This window comes from Oryx dammah, unplaced genomic scaffold (assembly GCF_014754425.2).
Source record: "Oryx dammah isolate SB20612 unplaced genomic scaffold, SCBI_Odam_1.1 HiC_scaffold_9, whole genome shotgun sequence".
Classification (NCBI taxonomy): Eukaryota; Metazoa; Chordata; class Mammalia; order Artiodactyla; family Bovidae; genus Oryx; species Oryx dammah.
The window spans coordinates 49,082,288-49,097,665 of record NW_024070193.1 but is presented as its reverse complement, the minus strand read 5'-3'; the positions used below and the strand labels follow the sequence as shown (position 1 = coordinate 49,097,665).

At 45.0% G+C, this 15,378-nt stretch overlaps 1 protein-coding gene across 1 annotated transcript in view; it reads left to right on the top strand.

Moving 5' to 3' along the window:
* Window positions 1-15,378, top strand: part of ITGA9 (integrin subunit alpha 9) — a 367,824-nt gene that overhangs the window by 262,733 nt on the left and 89,713 nt on the right. Inside the window, exon 19 of the mRNA XM_040246228.1 lies at window positions 15,193-15,279. Coding sequence (XP_040102162.1) covers window positions 15,193-15,279 — 87 coding nt within the window. The remainder of the gene's footprint in view (window positions 1-15,192; window positions 15,280-15,378) is intronic.

Below are 15,378 nucleotides of genomic sequence, written 5' to 3'. Positions count from 1 at the left end.
GTTTCTGTTCTGGGCTAAGGATGGGCCTTGGATCCTGGAGCCGATGAGACAACATCTGACCTTTTTATTTCTGGTTGGGAAACCCCACACAGACCAGAGTCTGTTTCATGGCTTAAACTGCTGCCTGTGAAACGCTTCACTCCTCAGCAGGAACTCTGTATGGGGTCACAGGCTTTGTGCAGCCTGCTCAGCATCAGCTGTGCCCAGGGCAGGGTGGCCACCATCCAGACGGTCACAAGGACACAGCCTGGGGCAGAGGAAACACAGGGGCTGTGGGGCTGAGCTGACCTGGGTTTGAATCCCACTTCAGTGGCCTACTAGCTGCATACATTTTGACAAGTTAGCTCAGCTTCTCAAAGCTTCATTTTCCTCCTCTGTAAAGCAGAGAGTACTAGACCTACTTACAGTGTCAGGATTAAATAAGACGGTGCTTCAAAGGCCAGTCACGGAGAAGGCAGTCTGTAAATGCCTGTCCATTCCCTCCTCCCATTTTAGTTCCTCTTTAGCATTTCCTCAACATAGCATCACTAGGAAGTTCCATTTTCTAGCCCCATTTTGTAGGATGGAAGTTGGGGGCAGCCTGGAGAAAGGTGACATCTGGGTGACACAGTGACAATTGGTGGCTGTGAAGGGTTCCCATACACCAGTGGCAAGGGCCCTGCAGACCTCACAGCATCTGCAGAGGGGACCACTCGGGTGTCCCCTGGCTCAGCAGACCAAGGCACACTCTCACTTGTTATATTGTCCTCCGTGGTAGGTCCTGCTTGGGCCCAGTGTTTCTAAAGATCTGCATCAGTGCTCTCCAAGTGTGGTCCCCTGACATCAGCATCCATGTCATTTGGGACTTGATTAGAAAAGCACATTCGTGGGCCCGTCCCCAGACCTGCTGAATCAGAAACTCTGGGGGTGAATCCCCACAGAGTGCTTCTAAACATACCTGCAGGTGTCTCTGATGCATGACAGACTCTGAGACCTAGTCAAGTTATGGCAAAGCAAAGGAAACACTGTCAACATGCACCGTCAGGCTTCTTTGCAGACTGGCCTCTGTAAGGCAGTACAGGTTCTGCTTAGACTGCCAACGTGAGTTCTGGCTCTACCGTGTGGCTGCTCTGTGACCTTGGACAAGTTACTTCACCCACTTGGGCCTCCGAATCCCAATCGGATGAAATAATGCTTACCTTGTAGGGTGGCTTAGAAGCATAAATCAGTTCATCGTCACAAAGTGCTCAAAGCAATGTCTGCCATGTGGTCCAATTTCAATACATATTAGCTCTGTCTTCTTAGTTTTCAAGCAGCCTAGCCAGGCTGAGGGTCTTATTCTGGAGGTAGTTTAAGGCCTAAAGATTTGCCAGCAACTAACTGTAGGTGGCTGAGCAAAGAAAACACTTGAAAAGTCCCTCTCTGGAGCCTAATAGCATCAACAACCACTGTGGTGGCATCCAACATAGTAACTCATTCAATCCTTATAGTGAGATTATGAGGTAAGGAATTGCTATCTGTATTTTCGTGGGCAGGGGGTGCAGAATAACTTAAGGCACCACTTGGTAGGTGGCAGAACTAAGAGTTGAACCTAATGGTTTGAAAAAAAAAATCATGATCACAAGTATAGACATTTCCAGGGTCCCCATTCCTTCCCCTGAGAAGCTCTGTGAAGAAGAAAGCAGCTTTCACTCACCATTCAGGGCCCCTGCCTGCAGCCTGGCATGAACATCAAAGGAGGCATCCTTCCCAGACAGACCATGAGACAACGCTGAGGAGTAATAATTAAATGAATCCATGTTTAAGAGGCACTTAAGTGAATTAAAACCAATATGTGAGTCATGGGAGTCTGTACAGCCATCTTCATTGGCATCCTTAATATTTGGCGGCTGAAATTCTTTGTTTTAAAAGATCCTGGGCTACTTGGAACTGGCAGTCCCAGGGAAACACTGCCCTGTGTCATGCATTAGAGAGGGTGAGAGGTTTCCAAGACCCAGGAGGCCATTTGCTCGAAGCCTGAAGTGCTCCACTGACGCCAGGTTGGCAAGCCCCTACCTGAGGCCCCAACCAAAGAGGGGAGCTGGATGTTTCTGTGATGGTTTTGTCTTACTATCTCAGTCTCAGTTTCCTAGAATGAAATCCTGAGATAAGACATCATTTTAAAGTAATTTACTAGCATATGTTCCCAGAAGAACCCACGGAAGGGATGGGGAAGGAAGCCAAGCAAAGGTATGATATCAAAGTCCTTAGGGGTGAGAAAGAAGGTGGGTAACTTGGGCACTCTCCATAGTAGAGGTTATACCTCAGAGGGTGCAGGGACAAAGGAGTTTGGTTGAGGATCCCTGGAAAGGGGTGTGCATTCCCATGCCCTTCCCTCTCTCCAGGTTCACAGGCAAAGAGGGGTCCTGTCGGGGAGAGACACAGAAAGTGCTGCTCCATCATTTACTTCTTCAGGCTCAGAGCCCCGGAAGCAAGACATAAACCAGTCCTTTCTTGTCCCCACTCGCAAACAAGCCCACTTTGGACACAATCCTAAATTTAGTTCATTCCAACAAGTTCAGAACACACATACCAGGGCTCAGTCAGTCTTATGAACCTGCAGCCCATCCTTTTTTTTTTTAAAAGAACCAGGAAAAATCAGAAAATTTTCGTAAACAACTCTAGCGAGTCTGAATTTAAAACCTTACCATTAAAATAACCAAAAGCAACTCCTTCTCTTTGCAAGTCATTTTAAACAGCTAACCAACTAATTGAAAATGTTCAGACCAAATACAGAGAAAACCAAGTATCACCCTAGAAAACAAAGACTATCTCTCTGTTTTGTTCTTGACAATATAAAGAGGACACATGACTTTAACATTTATTTAAATTGCCAACATCCATTGGATCATTGGAAAAGCAAGAGAGTTCCAGAAAAACATCTACTTCTGCTTTATTGATGACGCCAAAGCCTTTGACTGAGTGGATCACAAGTGGAAAATTCTTCAAGAAATGGAAATACCAGACCACCTTACCCGCCTCCTGAGAAATCTGTATGCAGATCAATAAGCAACAGTTAGAACTGGACATGGAACAACAGACTGGTTCCAAATAGGAAAAGAAGTACATCAAGCTTGTATATTGTCACCCTGCTTATTTAACTTATATGCAGAGTACATCATGTGAAATGCTGGGCTGGATGAAGCACAGGCTGAAATGAAGATTACTGGAAGATACATCACATAATAATCTCAGATATGCAGATGACACCACCCTTATGGCAGAAAGAGAAGAACTAAAGAGCCTCTTGATGAAAGTGAAAGAGGAGAAGGAAAAGTTGGCTTAAAACTCACCATTTAGAAAACTAAGATATGGCATCCGGTCCCATCACTTCATGGCAAATAGATGGGGAAACAATGGAAACAGTTAGAGACTTTATTTTGGGGGGCTTCAAAACCACTGCAGACGATGACTGCAGCCATGAAATAAAAGATTCTTGCTCCTGGAAAGAAAAGCTATGACCAACCTAGATAGCATATTAAAAAGCAGAGATATTACTTTGCCAACCGAGGTCCATCTAGTCTCAGCTATGGTTTTTCCAGTAGTCATGTATAGATGTGAGAGTTGGACAATGAAGAAAACTGAGCGCTGAAGAATTGATGCTTTTGAACTGTGGTGTTGGAGAAGACTCTTGAGAGTCCCTTGAACTGCAAGGAGATCCAACTAGTCCATTCTAAAGGAAATCAGTCCTGAATATTCATTGGAAGGACTGATGCTGAAGCTGAAACTCCAATACTTTGGCCACCTGATGGGAAGAACTAACTCATTGGAAAAGACCCTGATGCTGGGAAGGATTGAAGGCAGGAGGAGAAAGCAATGACAGAGGATGAGATGGTTGGATGGCATCACTGACTTGATGGACGTGAGTTTGAGCAAGCTCCAGGAGTTGGTGATGGACAGGGAAGCATGGAGTGCTGCAGTCCATGGGGTTGCAAAGAGTCAGACACTACTGAGCGACTGAACTGAACTGATGTTAGTGGGTCCTTCTTAATTCTAATTCTAATTAATTGTTGTAGTTGTGTATTGACCCTGAAGGTTCTTGGCATCAGGGTTTTTTTTATGTACAGTCTGAGTGAGTGAGTGAGTGATAGTCACTCAGTCGTGTCTGACTCTTCGTGACCCCATGGACCTTATCCCGCCAGGTTCCTCTATCCATGGAATTCTCTAGGCAAGAATACTGGAGTCGGTTACCATTCCCTTCTCCAGGGGATCTTCCTGACCCAGGAATTGAACCCAGGTCTCCTATACTGTAGGCAGATTCTTTACCACCTAAGCCACTAGGGAAGGCCACACAACATGAATACCTAAGATGCAGATTGCGCTCCTGACTCTGCCCTTTTCTCGTAGGCATTCCCTAAAGCTCGAACTCTCAGCTGGCATGTTTCTTAGTTAGATCAACTGCCAAGGCAGTTATTCTGTGTCTGGTATTTGAAAGTAAAGCTTGTTTAGGACAGGGATATGCCTGTGAACCTCCATGCCTGACACTTGAGGTTAGTCTAAGAGTATCTGTTGAATAAGTTAATAACAGAACACAGAGCCTGTACCCACTGCAAGGACCTGTCCTCAGGCTTTTAGTGTGCTAGACAGCAGTTCTCGGTTTTCTATGTGTATTAATAGTATCACGTCCTCTGTATATAATGACAATTTTATGTCTTCTAATTTGAATACCTGTTATTTCTTTTCCTTAATCCAATTGCTGTGGCTAAGACTTCCAACACTATGTTGACGAGAAATGGTGAGAGTAGGCATCCTTGTCTTGTTCCATATTTTAACAGAAAGGCTTTCTGTTTTTCACTGTTGAGTATTACATTGGCTATGAGTTTGTCATGAATAGTTTTTATTATGATATGTCCCCTCTGTATCTACCTTCATAAGAGTTTTTATCATGAATGGATGTTGAATTTTACCAAATTGTTTTTTCTGCATCTATTGAGATGATCATGTGGATTTTGTCTTTTCTTTGATTGATGTGGTGTATTCTATTGATTTGCCTATAATGAATCATTCCTTGGATGAATCCAACTTGATCATGGTGTATGAGCTTTTTTAATGTGTTGTTGGATTCAGCTTGCTAACATTTTGTTAAGAGTTTTGCATCTATATTCATCAAAAGTATTGGCCTATAATTTTCTTTTTTTTGGTTGTGTCTTTGTCTGGTTTTCATATTGGTGATGGTGGTTTCATAGGATTTAGGCAACAGTTCTGAACAAGAGGACCCTCAGCTAGCTTTTGCTGTTTTATGAATGGTATTTTGGGCTATTATCATAATAACTTTTGACCTGTACCTGTATGTTCACATGATAAGCTGAATTTTCCTATGAAGTCAACATTGATGAGACTTCTGGGAGATAACTCTGTTGGGTTTTGGATTTCATAATTTAAAGAACTTGTAGAAAAATAAGAACATATATGTGTGTAAAACTGAATCACTTTGCTGTACAGAAGAGACTTGCACAACATTGTAAATTAACTGAACTTCAATTTTTAAAAAAATAAAGAACTTGTAGATGTTTTTAGTTAAATGAAAAGGAAAGGCAGGGACTTCCCTGGCAGTCCTGTGGTTAAGACTCTGCATCCACCTCAAGAGGTGCAGGTTCAATCCCTGGTCAGGAAACTGAGTCCCCCATACTGTGCAGTGTGTCACATATTAAAAACAATTTTTTAGAGGACAGCTAAGGCAACAGTAGTAATACTGTAAGTATATAATAATACATAATAATAATGAAATAAGACTAATGGCAGTGCGGTTGGAGGAAGTGAAGATGCTCTTATGAGAGAGACTGATTTTAGCCGTGAGTGCAGGTATTCCTCAAATAGCTTGGTCCTTCTCCCCACCTCCTAGACTGGGAGATCCCCTGAAGACAGGAAGGACTATATTATAAAGGCATGTGGCCCAGTGCGGGACATGGAGACTCCTTGATAAATAATTATTAAGTGGGGGCGTGAACAAAGGAATATAAGATGTAACAGAAAACATACGTGCCTCTTGCATAAGAATTATTCTACAGAAGCTGTTTCCCATTTAAGACAAAACAAGAAACACTTGTTGAGTGGATGGATGGGCTTCCTCCAGGGCAACAGGGGCCGGGCACCGGTGTGGGAGCGGGCCTCTGCCTCTGTAGACAGAGTCCATCTTCTCTGAGTCAGTGCTCTGGCTGCATGGTGGGCAGGGCTCCAGTCTGAGGACTAGTAGACAGGGAGGACCATAATAAAAGATATTCTGACTTCACCAGAGGTGGAAGCCCAGGGAAAGCACTTTTTCCCCTTCTAACTGGGTCTCCATCTCTTAACCTCCAAAATGGCAGTGACCGTGCCAGCCCTCAGGGCTGGGGTTCCAAAGGCTGATATAGAATGTTTGCCTGAGAATCAAAATCCAGATTTCCTGACCCTACTTCTGCTCTAAAGAATCCCATTCTGGAGATGGGTCCTGCAATCTGCATCTTCAACAAGGATCTTAATGTAATTTCTGAGGGTTCTTAGCTTGGGTGTGTATTGGAACTTCCCAGGGAGCTTTCAGCAAATGTTGGCCCATGCTGTGTGCTGTGATTCAGTGGGTCCACAGCTGGGCTTCCAAGCGGGCTTTTTTTGTTTGTTTGTTTTACAGTTTTTCACAAAATCATCAGTCTGTCTAGAACCGTTATACAAATTGCAGAGAAGTGCCCCCTCTGGTGGTCCATAGCCTCTTGCCAGGATGCAGGACTTGGGGAAAGCAGCATGGGCTGGATTTCAACCCCCCAACCCTCAGGCTGGTCTCTTGTGCAGTAAATAGCCTGCGTGGCTGGCACTGCTGTGCATGGAATCTGTGGTTCTCAGGTGGTTCCAGTGCACACCCCAGTTATAAAACAGTGACAGGTGTAGGCTATTAATAACCTTTGAAGGCTTTTGCACAGAAATGAAATAGCGTGTTAAGATCCATTTGGGACAGCTTGTAAACCAGACTCAGGACAGCTGAGAACAGGGCATCCACAAAGAAGCTGTTTTACACTGGCTTAGATAGGAAGAGGTTGGAGCTGATCTGCCATGGTAGAAAGGAAACAGAAAGGAGGGCGAAATCACCCTAAAAGAGGAGGCCAGTCCTTGAAGGAGAGCCCTGAGATGTGTCCAGAGGTAGCAGAGTGCATGTGCCAACCAGAGGGGAGAGATGAGTCAGCAGCTGCTCCCTGAACAGGACTGCATGTGCCTACAACATGCTGCAGGGGTGCTGCACTGGGGGAGGGTCCTCTCAGGCCTCGTCTCTTCTGTGGCCGAGGGGAGGTCAGGATCCCTGGAACAACTCTCAACCAAGGAGAGGCAGGTGTTGGCAGAGACATGCCCAGCTTTTTCACCCACTAGGGGTGCTGCATGTCCCCACTCCTTCAGGGAGCACTTGAGGTCACCTCACAACCTACTTGAACCCCAGCCCTTGCTCCAGAATCTGTTTTGGGGGGACCCAGACAAGGGACGTGTCTATAGGCGGGTCTCCAGCTCCAGAAAAGTGTGTCCTTGCTCAGACAGTAGCCCTCAAATGGCAGCAGCTGGGCCCATCTTTCTCTGGCAGGTAGGGAGCACAGGAAGGCGGGCTACATGGGCTGACATTATGTTCTCTGAGTGGATGGGTCTGTGATGTAGAGCAGGGCTTCTTAAATGGTCACATGCACAGAGGTTACCTGGAGATCTCCTTAAAATATAGATTCTAACTCAGGTCTGGGTGGGAGCTGAAAAGCTTCATTTCTAACAAGCTCCCACATAATGCTGATGCTGCTGGTACAAGGACCACACTTTGAGTAGCAAGGCCCTTGGCAGCAAGGTCCTTCTCGAATGAGTTCTGAGCCCACAGGAGTGTAAGTGCACTGATAGGTGGAATTGAACTCTCCACTGTAAGTATGTCCCTAATACCTAGATTTCTGGCCGGGCTTTCAATAAGTACCCACCATACATTTGACTCCTACAAAACCTTTTCACGCAAACACCACTCATAAATTGTTTTTATGCCATGATGTTAAACCCTTCCCCATCATTTCAGGAGAGATTGCCACCTTGTAGAGTTTTCAACCAGCCTGTGGGGCAAAGGAAAAGATTGATAGAAAATCAAAATAATTTGATTTATGAAATGGAATTGAACTTTGAATTCTTAGTATGTTGATTAAGACTTTGCAGGCTCTGGGAAATACTTTTTAAAAAAATCTAGGAATAGAAACAAAGTTTTGAAACTCTTAAGAAAAAGTTACTTGTCTCTGTTTAACAGAAAGAAAAACTTCCTGGATGAAAATCAAATACTTTGATTACTTCTTAAACCTTAGAAGACACATATTTCTGGTCTGTTCACTTTGGGCTTTTCAATTAGAGCTGTTAGATTTATTTGTTTGTTTGTTTAGATTCTTGTTTGTTTTGCTGTCATCCCCAAAAGGGGAAGTCATCAGCATTTGGGAAGGTGTTCTGGTTTGTCTTTATCTTGGAAAATAAAAAAATTTGCTCTAACCAGAGTTAGTGTAATGCACAGGAGGGGCGTGTTACAGGAATAAGACAGCTTACTCAAGTCATTTCTAATTTGTATTCTTTTTTTAATGCGAGAATATTTTTTATTTGTTTTAAAGTGTCCTAAGGGCCAAGAGGACTGTTTAGGAGGAGCCTCCTCTGTCTCCACTTTGATCAGAAAATCGCTTCTCCTGGGACAGCTGACTTCCCACCGCCTGTGATGGGGACGGGGTTTATTCAAAGTGCACGCTCCAAATTCAATACTCCTTAGCCTCCCAGGGGCATTTGGCTTTAACAGTTACGTGGTTCATCTGTCTCAAACATTTGTTTTGACTTTAGCTCCTGCTTGCTTCAATTTTTTTAAGCTTGGAAAGAACAAACCCAGGATAGTCTGGGCCGTCGCTTCCAAACAGGGGTTTAGACAAAATTTTTAAAAGGGACTTGCTTTGTAGTAGTTGCCTTGGCCCGTTCCTCCAAAACCCCCATGTGTGTGGGTAATCACCTCTGTTCTCTCAGGCTGTTAGTTGCCAAACCCCATCCGGCAGGAGGCCTGTAACCACTGCCCCAGCCTTGCCAGGCCATCACCCATGACTGGCATATGTCCTGGCATCCTGTGTGCTTCAGGTTCCTTAAAGGCCACACTTGGCTCATTGGGTTTGTGCTCCCCACCTGCTCAGGCTTAGTTTCTGTGGGTTCTTCGGGGAAGGAGGAGAGGGACGTTGTCTGTGCCTTGCTTGGTATCCCCCACCTTGGGTCCCCTCCAGCCCATTCTTACATTGGCAGCTAGGAAAGCCTGGGCAAACGCTGTAACTTCTCTGTGTTCCAGTTTCCTCCTTGTAATGGGAATAAGAGGAGTTGCCTGTCATGTAACAAGCTAGTTCTGAGGTGGGCCGTGTGTGGACTCCGTCTTCGTGACCATCAGCACTGGCAGGTCAGCACCAGTCCCATAGCCTATAGTCCACAGTGAAGTCGCTCAGTCGTGTCCAGCTCTCTGCAACCCCATGGACTGTAGCCCACCACGCTCCACCGTCCACGGGATTTCCCAGGCAAGAATACTGGAGTGGGCTTCCTTTCCTTCTCCAGACGATCTTCCTGACCCAGGGATCGAACCCGGGGCTCCTGCATTGCAGGCAGACGCTTTACCGTCTGAGCCCCCAGTCCTATAAGGCCGGTGCTAAGGCTTCACTTTACAGGTGAGAAAGTAGAGTCTTGTAGAATGCCTAGCTCATTTGCCTGACAACACACAGCTGTTACATATCTGAGCCAGTCATCAAAATTGGGACACTGATGCCAAAGCCTGTGCATTTTCTATGCTGCAAGTCCATGTGCTTTACTGCATGGGAGGAATTCCATGGGCCCTGTCCCAGAGGATTTCCCTCTGGGAATAGCACTGTTTTTTTTCTGGTGAGGCTCAGGCTGACTCATCCTTGAGTTGAGCCAATAGAGTATTTCCTGGGAATAAACTCTTTCTATTAACTCACTGGGCCAGGTTATTGAGAACCCCTTCTCACCTTTGAATTCTCAGTTAGAGAATTCGGGATCAAGTGCTTTCAAAATTCACCTGAATTCTCTATTAACTGAGTTAACACAGAGCTTACCAGCTCACAGAGGTCACACCTCATTTGTCTGGAAGAAAGGAAAGAGGTCTCAGAAGAACACCAAACGTCAGTCATAGAACATGAAGGGTCATCCCAGTTTGACAATCCCAGGAGAAAGTGGCAAATGGGAAGTTAAACTTCACACCCGCCCTGGCGCCCAGCATAAGCCCTGACCAGATTTGTGGATTTGCTGCTCACACAGGGCACCATGTTGGTGGTCAGAGAAAATGGGGCTCCAGAATAAAGTCAAATCCTGTATGATTGGGAGGAAGGAGCCAGAAGGCCAGGGAGGCTCACTAACTTCATGATCTGATTCTTCCTGCCAACCACACCGCACATTACAAGCAGGGCTGGAGCCTGGCTCCACTGGCCAAGCTCCCGGGGGCCAGGACAGCTGAGGTATGTCTGGAAAAGAGAGGGTTTTTGCCAAGGCAAGCATCTCCCATGCCAGGCAGACCAGCAAATAAGCTACCTCTTGCAGCCCCTTCATCTGAATCCCTGAGGACCCAAGGCCTGTTCAAGTATTAAGTGCAAACTTAGAAACTATTGAGTGCCCAGTCCTGAGAATACAGAAGCAAACGTTCACAAACTGAGTATGCGTTTATCTCGTGTGCTAAAAAAATATTAATTGATGTTTTTCTGACCCTGAGAGTAATGGGTCTTATTAAAAAAGAAAAAGAAAAGTTTAAACTCAATCAATCTCCAGGGAGAAACCTTGATAGCGTTTTGTGGGATTGGGTGTCCCTGCCAGCCAACAAAAAGTGGGGACTAGGAAAAAGACTAGTTTTGTGAATCTTCTTTAAAAAGGGTCCAAAACTTGATAGTAAAAATTTTTAAGTTTTGATTGAGACTTTACTTGAAAGATAAAACTGAAGATTGTGAAAATAAGTTTAATGGTCAAAGATTTCTTAGACCCAAGGCAAAGGCTTATTTGCTTTATTAGCATGTTTAAAATAGAAGTGCATTAATTTCTGAAACAGAAGAAGTAACTGAGTGCTGGGTAGGCAGCTTTTGTGTTTGTTTTAAAGTATTTATTTATTTGGCTATGCCACGTCTTAGTTGCAGCATGTGGGATCTAGTTCTCTGACCAGGGGTTGAACCCAGGCCCCCTGTATTGGGAGCATGGGGTCTTTTAGCCACTGGACCACCAGGGGAGTCCCTAGATAGGCAGCTTTTGGATGTGACTGTTCCTGTTATATTATAAGGTAACATTCTTTACTTCCTATTTTGCCATTTTTTGTTTTTTTGAGGACAATCACAAAAAGGTTGTTTTTATGATGGTATATTTTCCCCAAAGGCGTCTCTTGATCTTTTCATTTTAAATCGTTATCTTCTGAAACATCTTAAAGTGTTATCATCCATGGATAATTTTGACTTCTTTAACTGTTAAGTAACTCCATCAGATCCAGATAGATCAGAGACTTTAAGTGGTTTGAGCAGTTTCTGTGCATCACTTTAGTTGATTTCATGAAAGCCTGCAGCTATGCAATAAGGGTTCAGTAGATTTCAGTGCATTTGGATTGAGTAATCAGATTCTATACTGTCTGGCAATCAGGGACAAAGGGTAGACAGTTCCCTGGTCCACATTCCCCATTAGCTGAGAGCTCTTCATCATAAGTCTTGCAGTAGTGCTGAAGGTGAAGTTCTCAAATGTGAGCAATGGTTGGGGCATGAAAGGAGTCAGAGCCAAGAAGTGTGGTCCCTAGAATCTCATCATGTACCTCCTGGGAAGTGGTAATAAGCATTCTCTTCCCCAACTAGATCACTATTTGTGATGCTGTCTGAAACCAGGCTTAGTTTAGCCATATCACCCCCAAATACATTTTTTAAATTTCCCTGAGACGTCTTGTGCCTACAGGGTACCTGCCTGACTACAGGGATGGGACTGGGGGGTCTGGTACCTGGCTCCGTAATGACCCTGTTTTTTAAGGTCATGGCCCAGGCTGCTCTGGATAAAACCAGAGCAAAGCAGGTGCTGATGGGCTTTAAAGTGAAGTGCTTCCCTAGTGGGGGCAGCTATGTAACCTACAGTTAGAAAGTCTTCCTTTGGTTGATATGAATTTGAACAACATTCATTAGCATGTGAGGGTTCCCCTTCTGTTGCCTCTCCCCACCTGGGAACAGATGCCCAGCACTTTCTAGAAGCTCTCGGTACCAGCAGCCTCATCTGTAAATAGTATTGTCTGAGGTCAGGTTCTCTGAAGCAGAACCTGAGATGGGGATTCCTGTGCAAGTGATTTAGTACAGAAATGCTCTTGGGAGAAGAGGAATAAGGAAGCAGCCTAGGGCAGAGGACATGGGCAAACAGGGATGTGCTCTCAGCCTGTTCCAGTGGGGCTCTGGAATATGAGTCTCACAGCACAACTGGTCTCGCCTTGAGGCAAAGGGGTGGCCTTCTGCACCCATGTCAATCATAGGCTGCGGAGGAAGGATGTTATAACCTCTCAGACAAAGCAGTTCCCATTCAACCAGGGACTGGAAGCCATATCTAGCAAAGGGGTTCTGGGTGCAGAACTACATGCAGAAGCCCATGCTCTGAGGGTGGGAGGGGGAAGAGGAGGCTCTTTCCCTAATTGCTGCAGTGGAGAGTGGAGAATAGAATTAAAACCTTTCAGTCCAGAGGACTTACATAGCCACGGGAGGGCTGGGCTGGTGCTGGCAGGCACAGAAGGGTGATCCATGACATTCCTCCCTGTGACAGCATCCAAGAGTGCCTGAGTCCTGACCATATGCTGAGCACTCTCATTCCTACAGAAGTCTGGTTTTCGCTCCTTTTGCTTATTCTCCACCTCAATATCCAACTGGAATTTTCATTTCTGTTAGACTGAGTAGGTGGAAGAGAGACTTGAAATAAGGCAATAAATGCTGGAGTAGTGTTATTTTCTTGCATTTTTGGAATTAACAAAAATAAGGTAGTTCAGCAACTCTCAGATAACCAGAAGCAGTCTTAGATCAAAGCCAAGTAAATGGAGGGCTCCTCTGTTCCAGAGTAATTCATACCTGTATCCTCAGTGCTGATCATGGGAGTCCATGCTTGGGGTCCATTCCAAATCCTGTTGCATGTCCATATTATATATGCCAGCTTATCACCCATTAGTGTTGGGGCAAGATGGGAGAAGAAAACGTTGGAGGAATAGCTAAGGAAAGGTGTTCCTGATAGTGGAAACAACCTAGACCAAAGGTGTGAAAATGATACCAAGAAAAGGGTATTTGTAGAACAGTGATATATGTACTCAGAAAGGTAGGGGCCAAATGGATGCCAGAGTTAAGATTTTGAGCTTTATTCTGTTCACAAAAGGCATTTTAAGAAGGTTCCTTAAGCAGCCTGTAGAATGGACCAGAGAACGGGGAACTCATAGCAATGGCTCCCAAATCATTGTGGAGCAGAACGCTTACTGTATCACCTAACCTGTATTGAAAGTGCTTATCTCAGGCCCCACAATCTCAGAGTCTACTCAGAGGTTACTCAGTTATCTACTCAGACCACTGGATGTGGCCCATGAATCTGCATTTTTAAAGAATGCTCCTAAACCAGTTCTAATGCAGGAGGGCCCAAGCCTACTGCATGAGAGATGCTGACTAAGGACATGGAGAACCATCAGAAAACTCAAAATCACTGAGGTCAGTTATCTCCATTGGATATCTAGAGACCGGATACGAAAAGATAAGCTGTAGTTTCCTTTTATATTTGTATAGCTCCTATCTTTTGCTTCCTTTTATTTTGGGTTGTTTTGTTGCTATTTTATAAATAAAAGTTTTATTGATATTCAAAAAATGCTCAAAAGTACATAAATCATTAAGCGAATTTTCATAATGAACAAACCCCAGCACCTCAAGAAGTCCCTTCCACTTACTACCTCCCAATTACTATCTTGACTTCTAACTTCACAGATGAATTATTTTTTTTCATTTCTACTTTTTTGTTTGATAATCTTGATAATACATTAGTATAATCATATGCTGTGTAACCTATAACTAAGTAGGTATTTTATGGTAAGTGCTCACATTTTTTTTCCTCATTGGACATACGGTGAAAATTTTTATTTCACCCGACTGCCTGGAAATCTTGGTCTGAGCTGAAAGGTGCAGTTCTTGGAAATGGGAGGAGGAAGCATGGGTGGCATCTCAGAGCAAGAGTCCACACGAGTTGGTTCCTATTGGTGCCGTTGTGGTGTTGGCTGTGCTCGTTCCCTCTAGAAACTCAGGGCTTTCAGAGGGGAAGGAGACAGGTTTCAGAGTCAGCCCAGAATGACTTTGGGGAAGTCACATAGCCTCATTGAGCTCCAGTGCCCCAGTTTCTAGACATTCAGTCGGTGCTAGTTTTGTCCTGTGCCTTCTCCTTTTCCAAAATCTGCAAACATGCTCTGTCCCCTCAGAAGTCTTGATTTGGCCTCAGTGACTCAGAGAGGCTCTATGGGTTATGAAGAGCCTCCTGTTTTCCTTTGACCTTGGTTGTAAACCATGTGTGCAGATGGAAAGATTGCAGCTCTCCACAGTGCCTCTCCTGGTTTCCTCGTGCCTCTGTAGAGTCCAACCCAGGCTGGCTACTCTCGGAACTCCCTCCTTGCCCTTGCACCCACCCCCAACTCTGGCAAGCCTTGCTGGGGAGACAGCTCAGCCCTCACTGATTCAGACTGTGAAAAGAATACCTGTGTTTTCCCTGGTGTGATTTTCTTAGCATTTGTCTTTTCTGAGCTAAGATCTTGAGAGGCAGGATTAAGGTGTGGGCGTAAGAGAAAGGGGTCAGAAAGGTGACTTGGATGCCTTTTAATCCAAACCTAAGGAGACGTCCAACTCACAAATGGCCTGGCCCATTTCACTAGGAGAACATCAGGGTTCAGAACCAAAGGGTTGGTTAAGAATGAAGAGTGGTTTTGCCCTCTGCACTCATCGTCCCAGGGAACCTCTGGCAAAGGAGTGGGGAGGTGTGCAGTCAGAGGAGGACCAGGGATTTGGCCTGGCAGGGGTTCCTCATTCCAGTGCAGCCAACAGTGACTGTTGTCTGAGAACTTTCCAAAAGAAGAACAGTGTCTGCTAAAGTTTGGATTTGCCTCTCTGGGGCTCCTTCCACACACCTGTCTTGATGCATCCAGCCCATCTGTTGATGCTTTTTGTCTTTCAGGAGGAAATGGGCATTTCCTGTGAACTGCTAGAATTGGACTTCCTCAAATGCAGTGTGGGATTTCCTTTCATGAGGTCAAAGTCAAAGGTAAGGGGCAGGGACCGGACCCTTCCTTGGCAGTAGCCTCCAGCCCATCCCATCAGCCACTGACTCTGCCAACTGCCTCCCTGAGGTTTCCTCCACGAC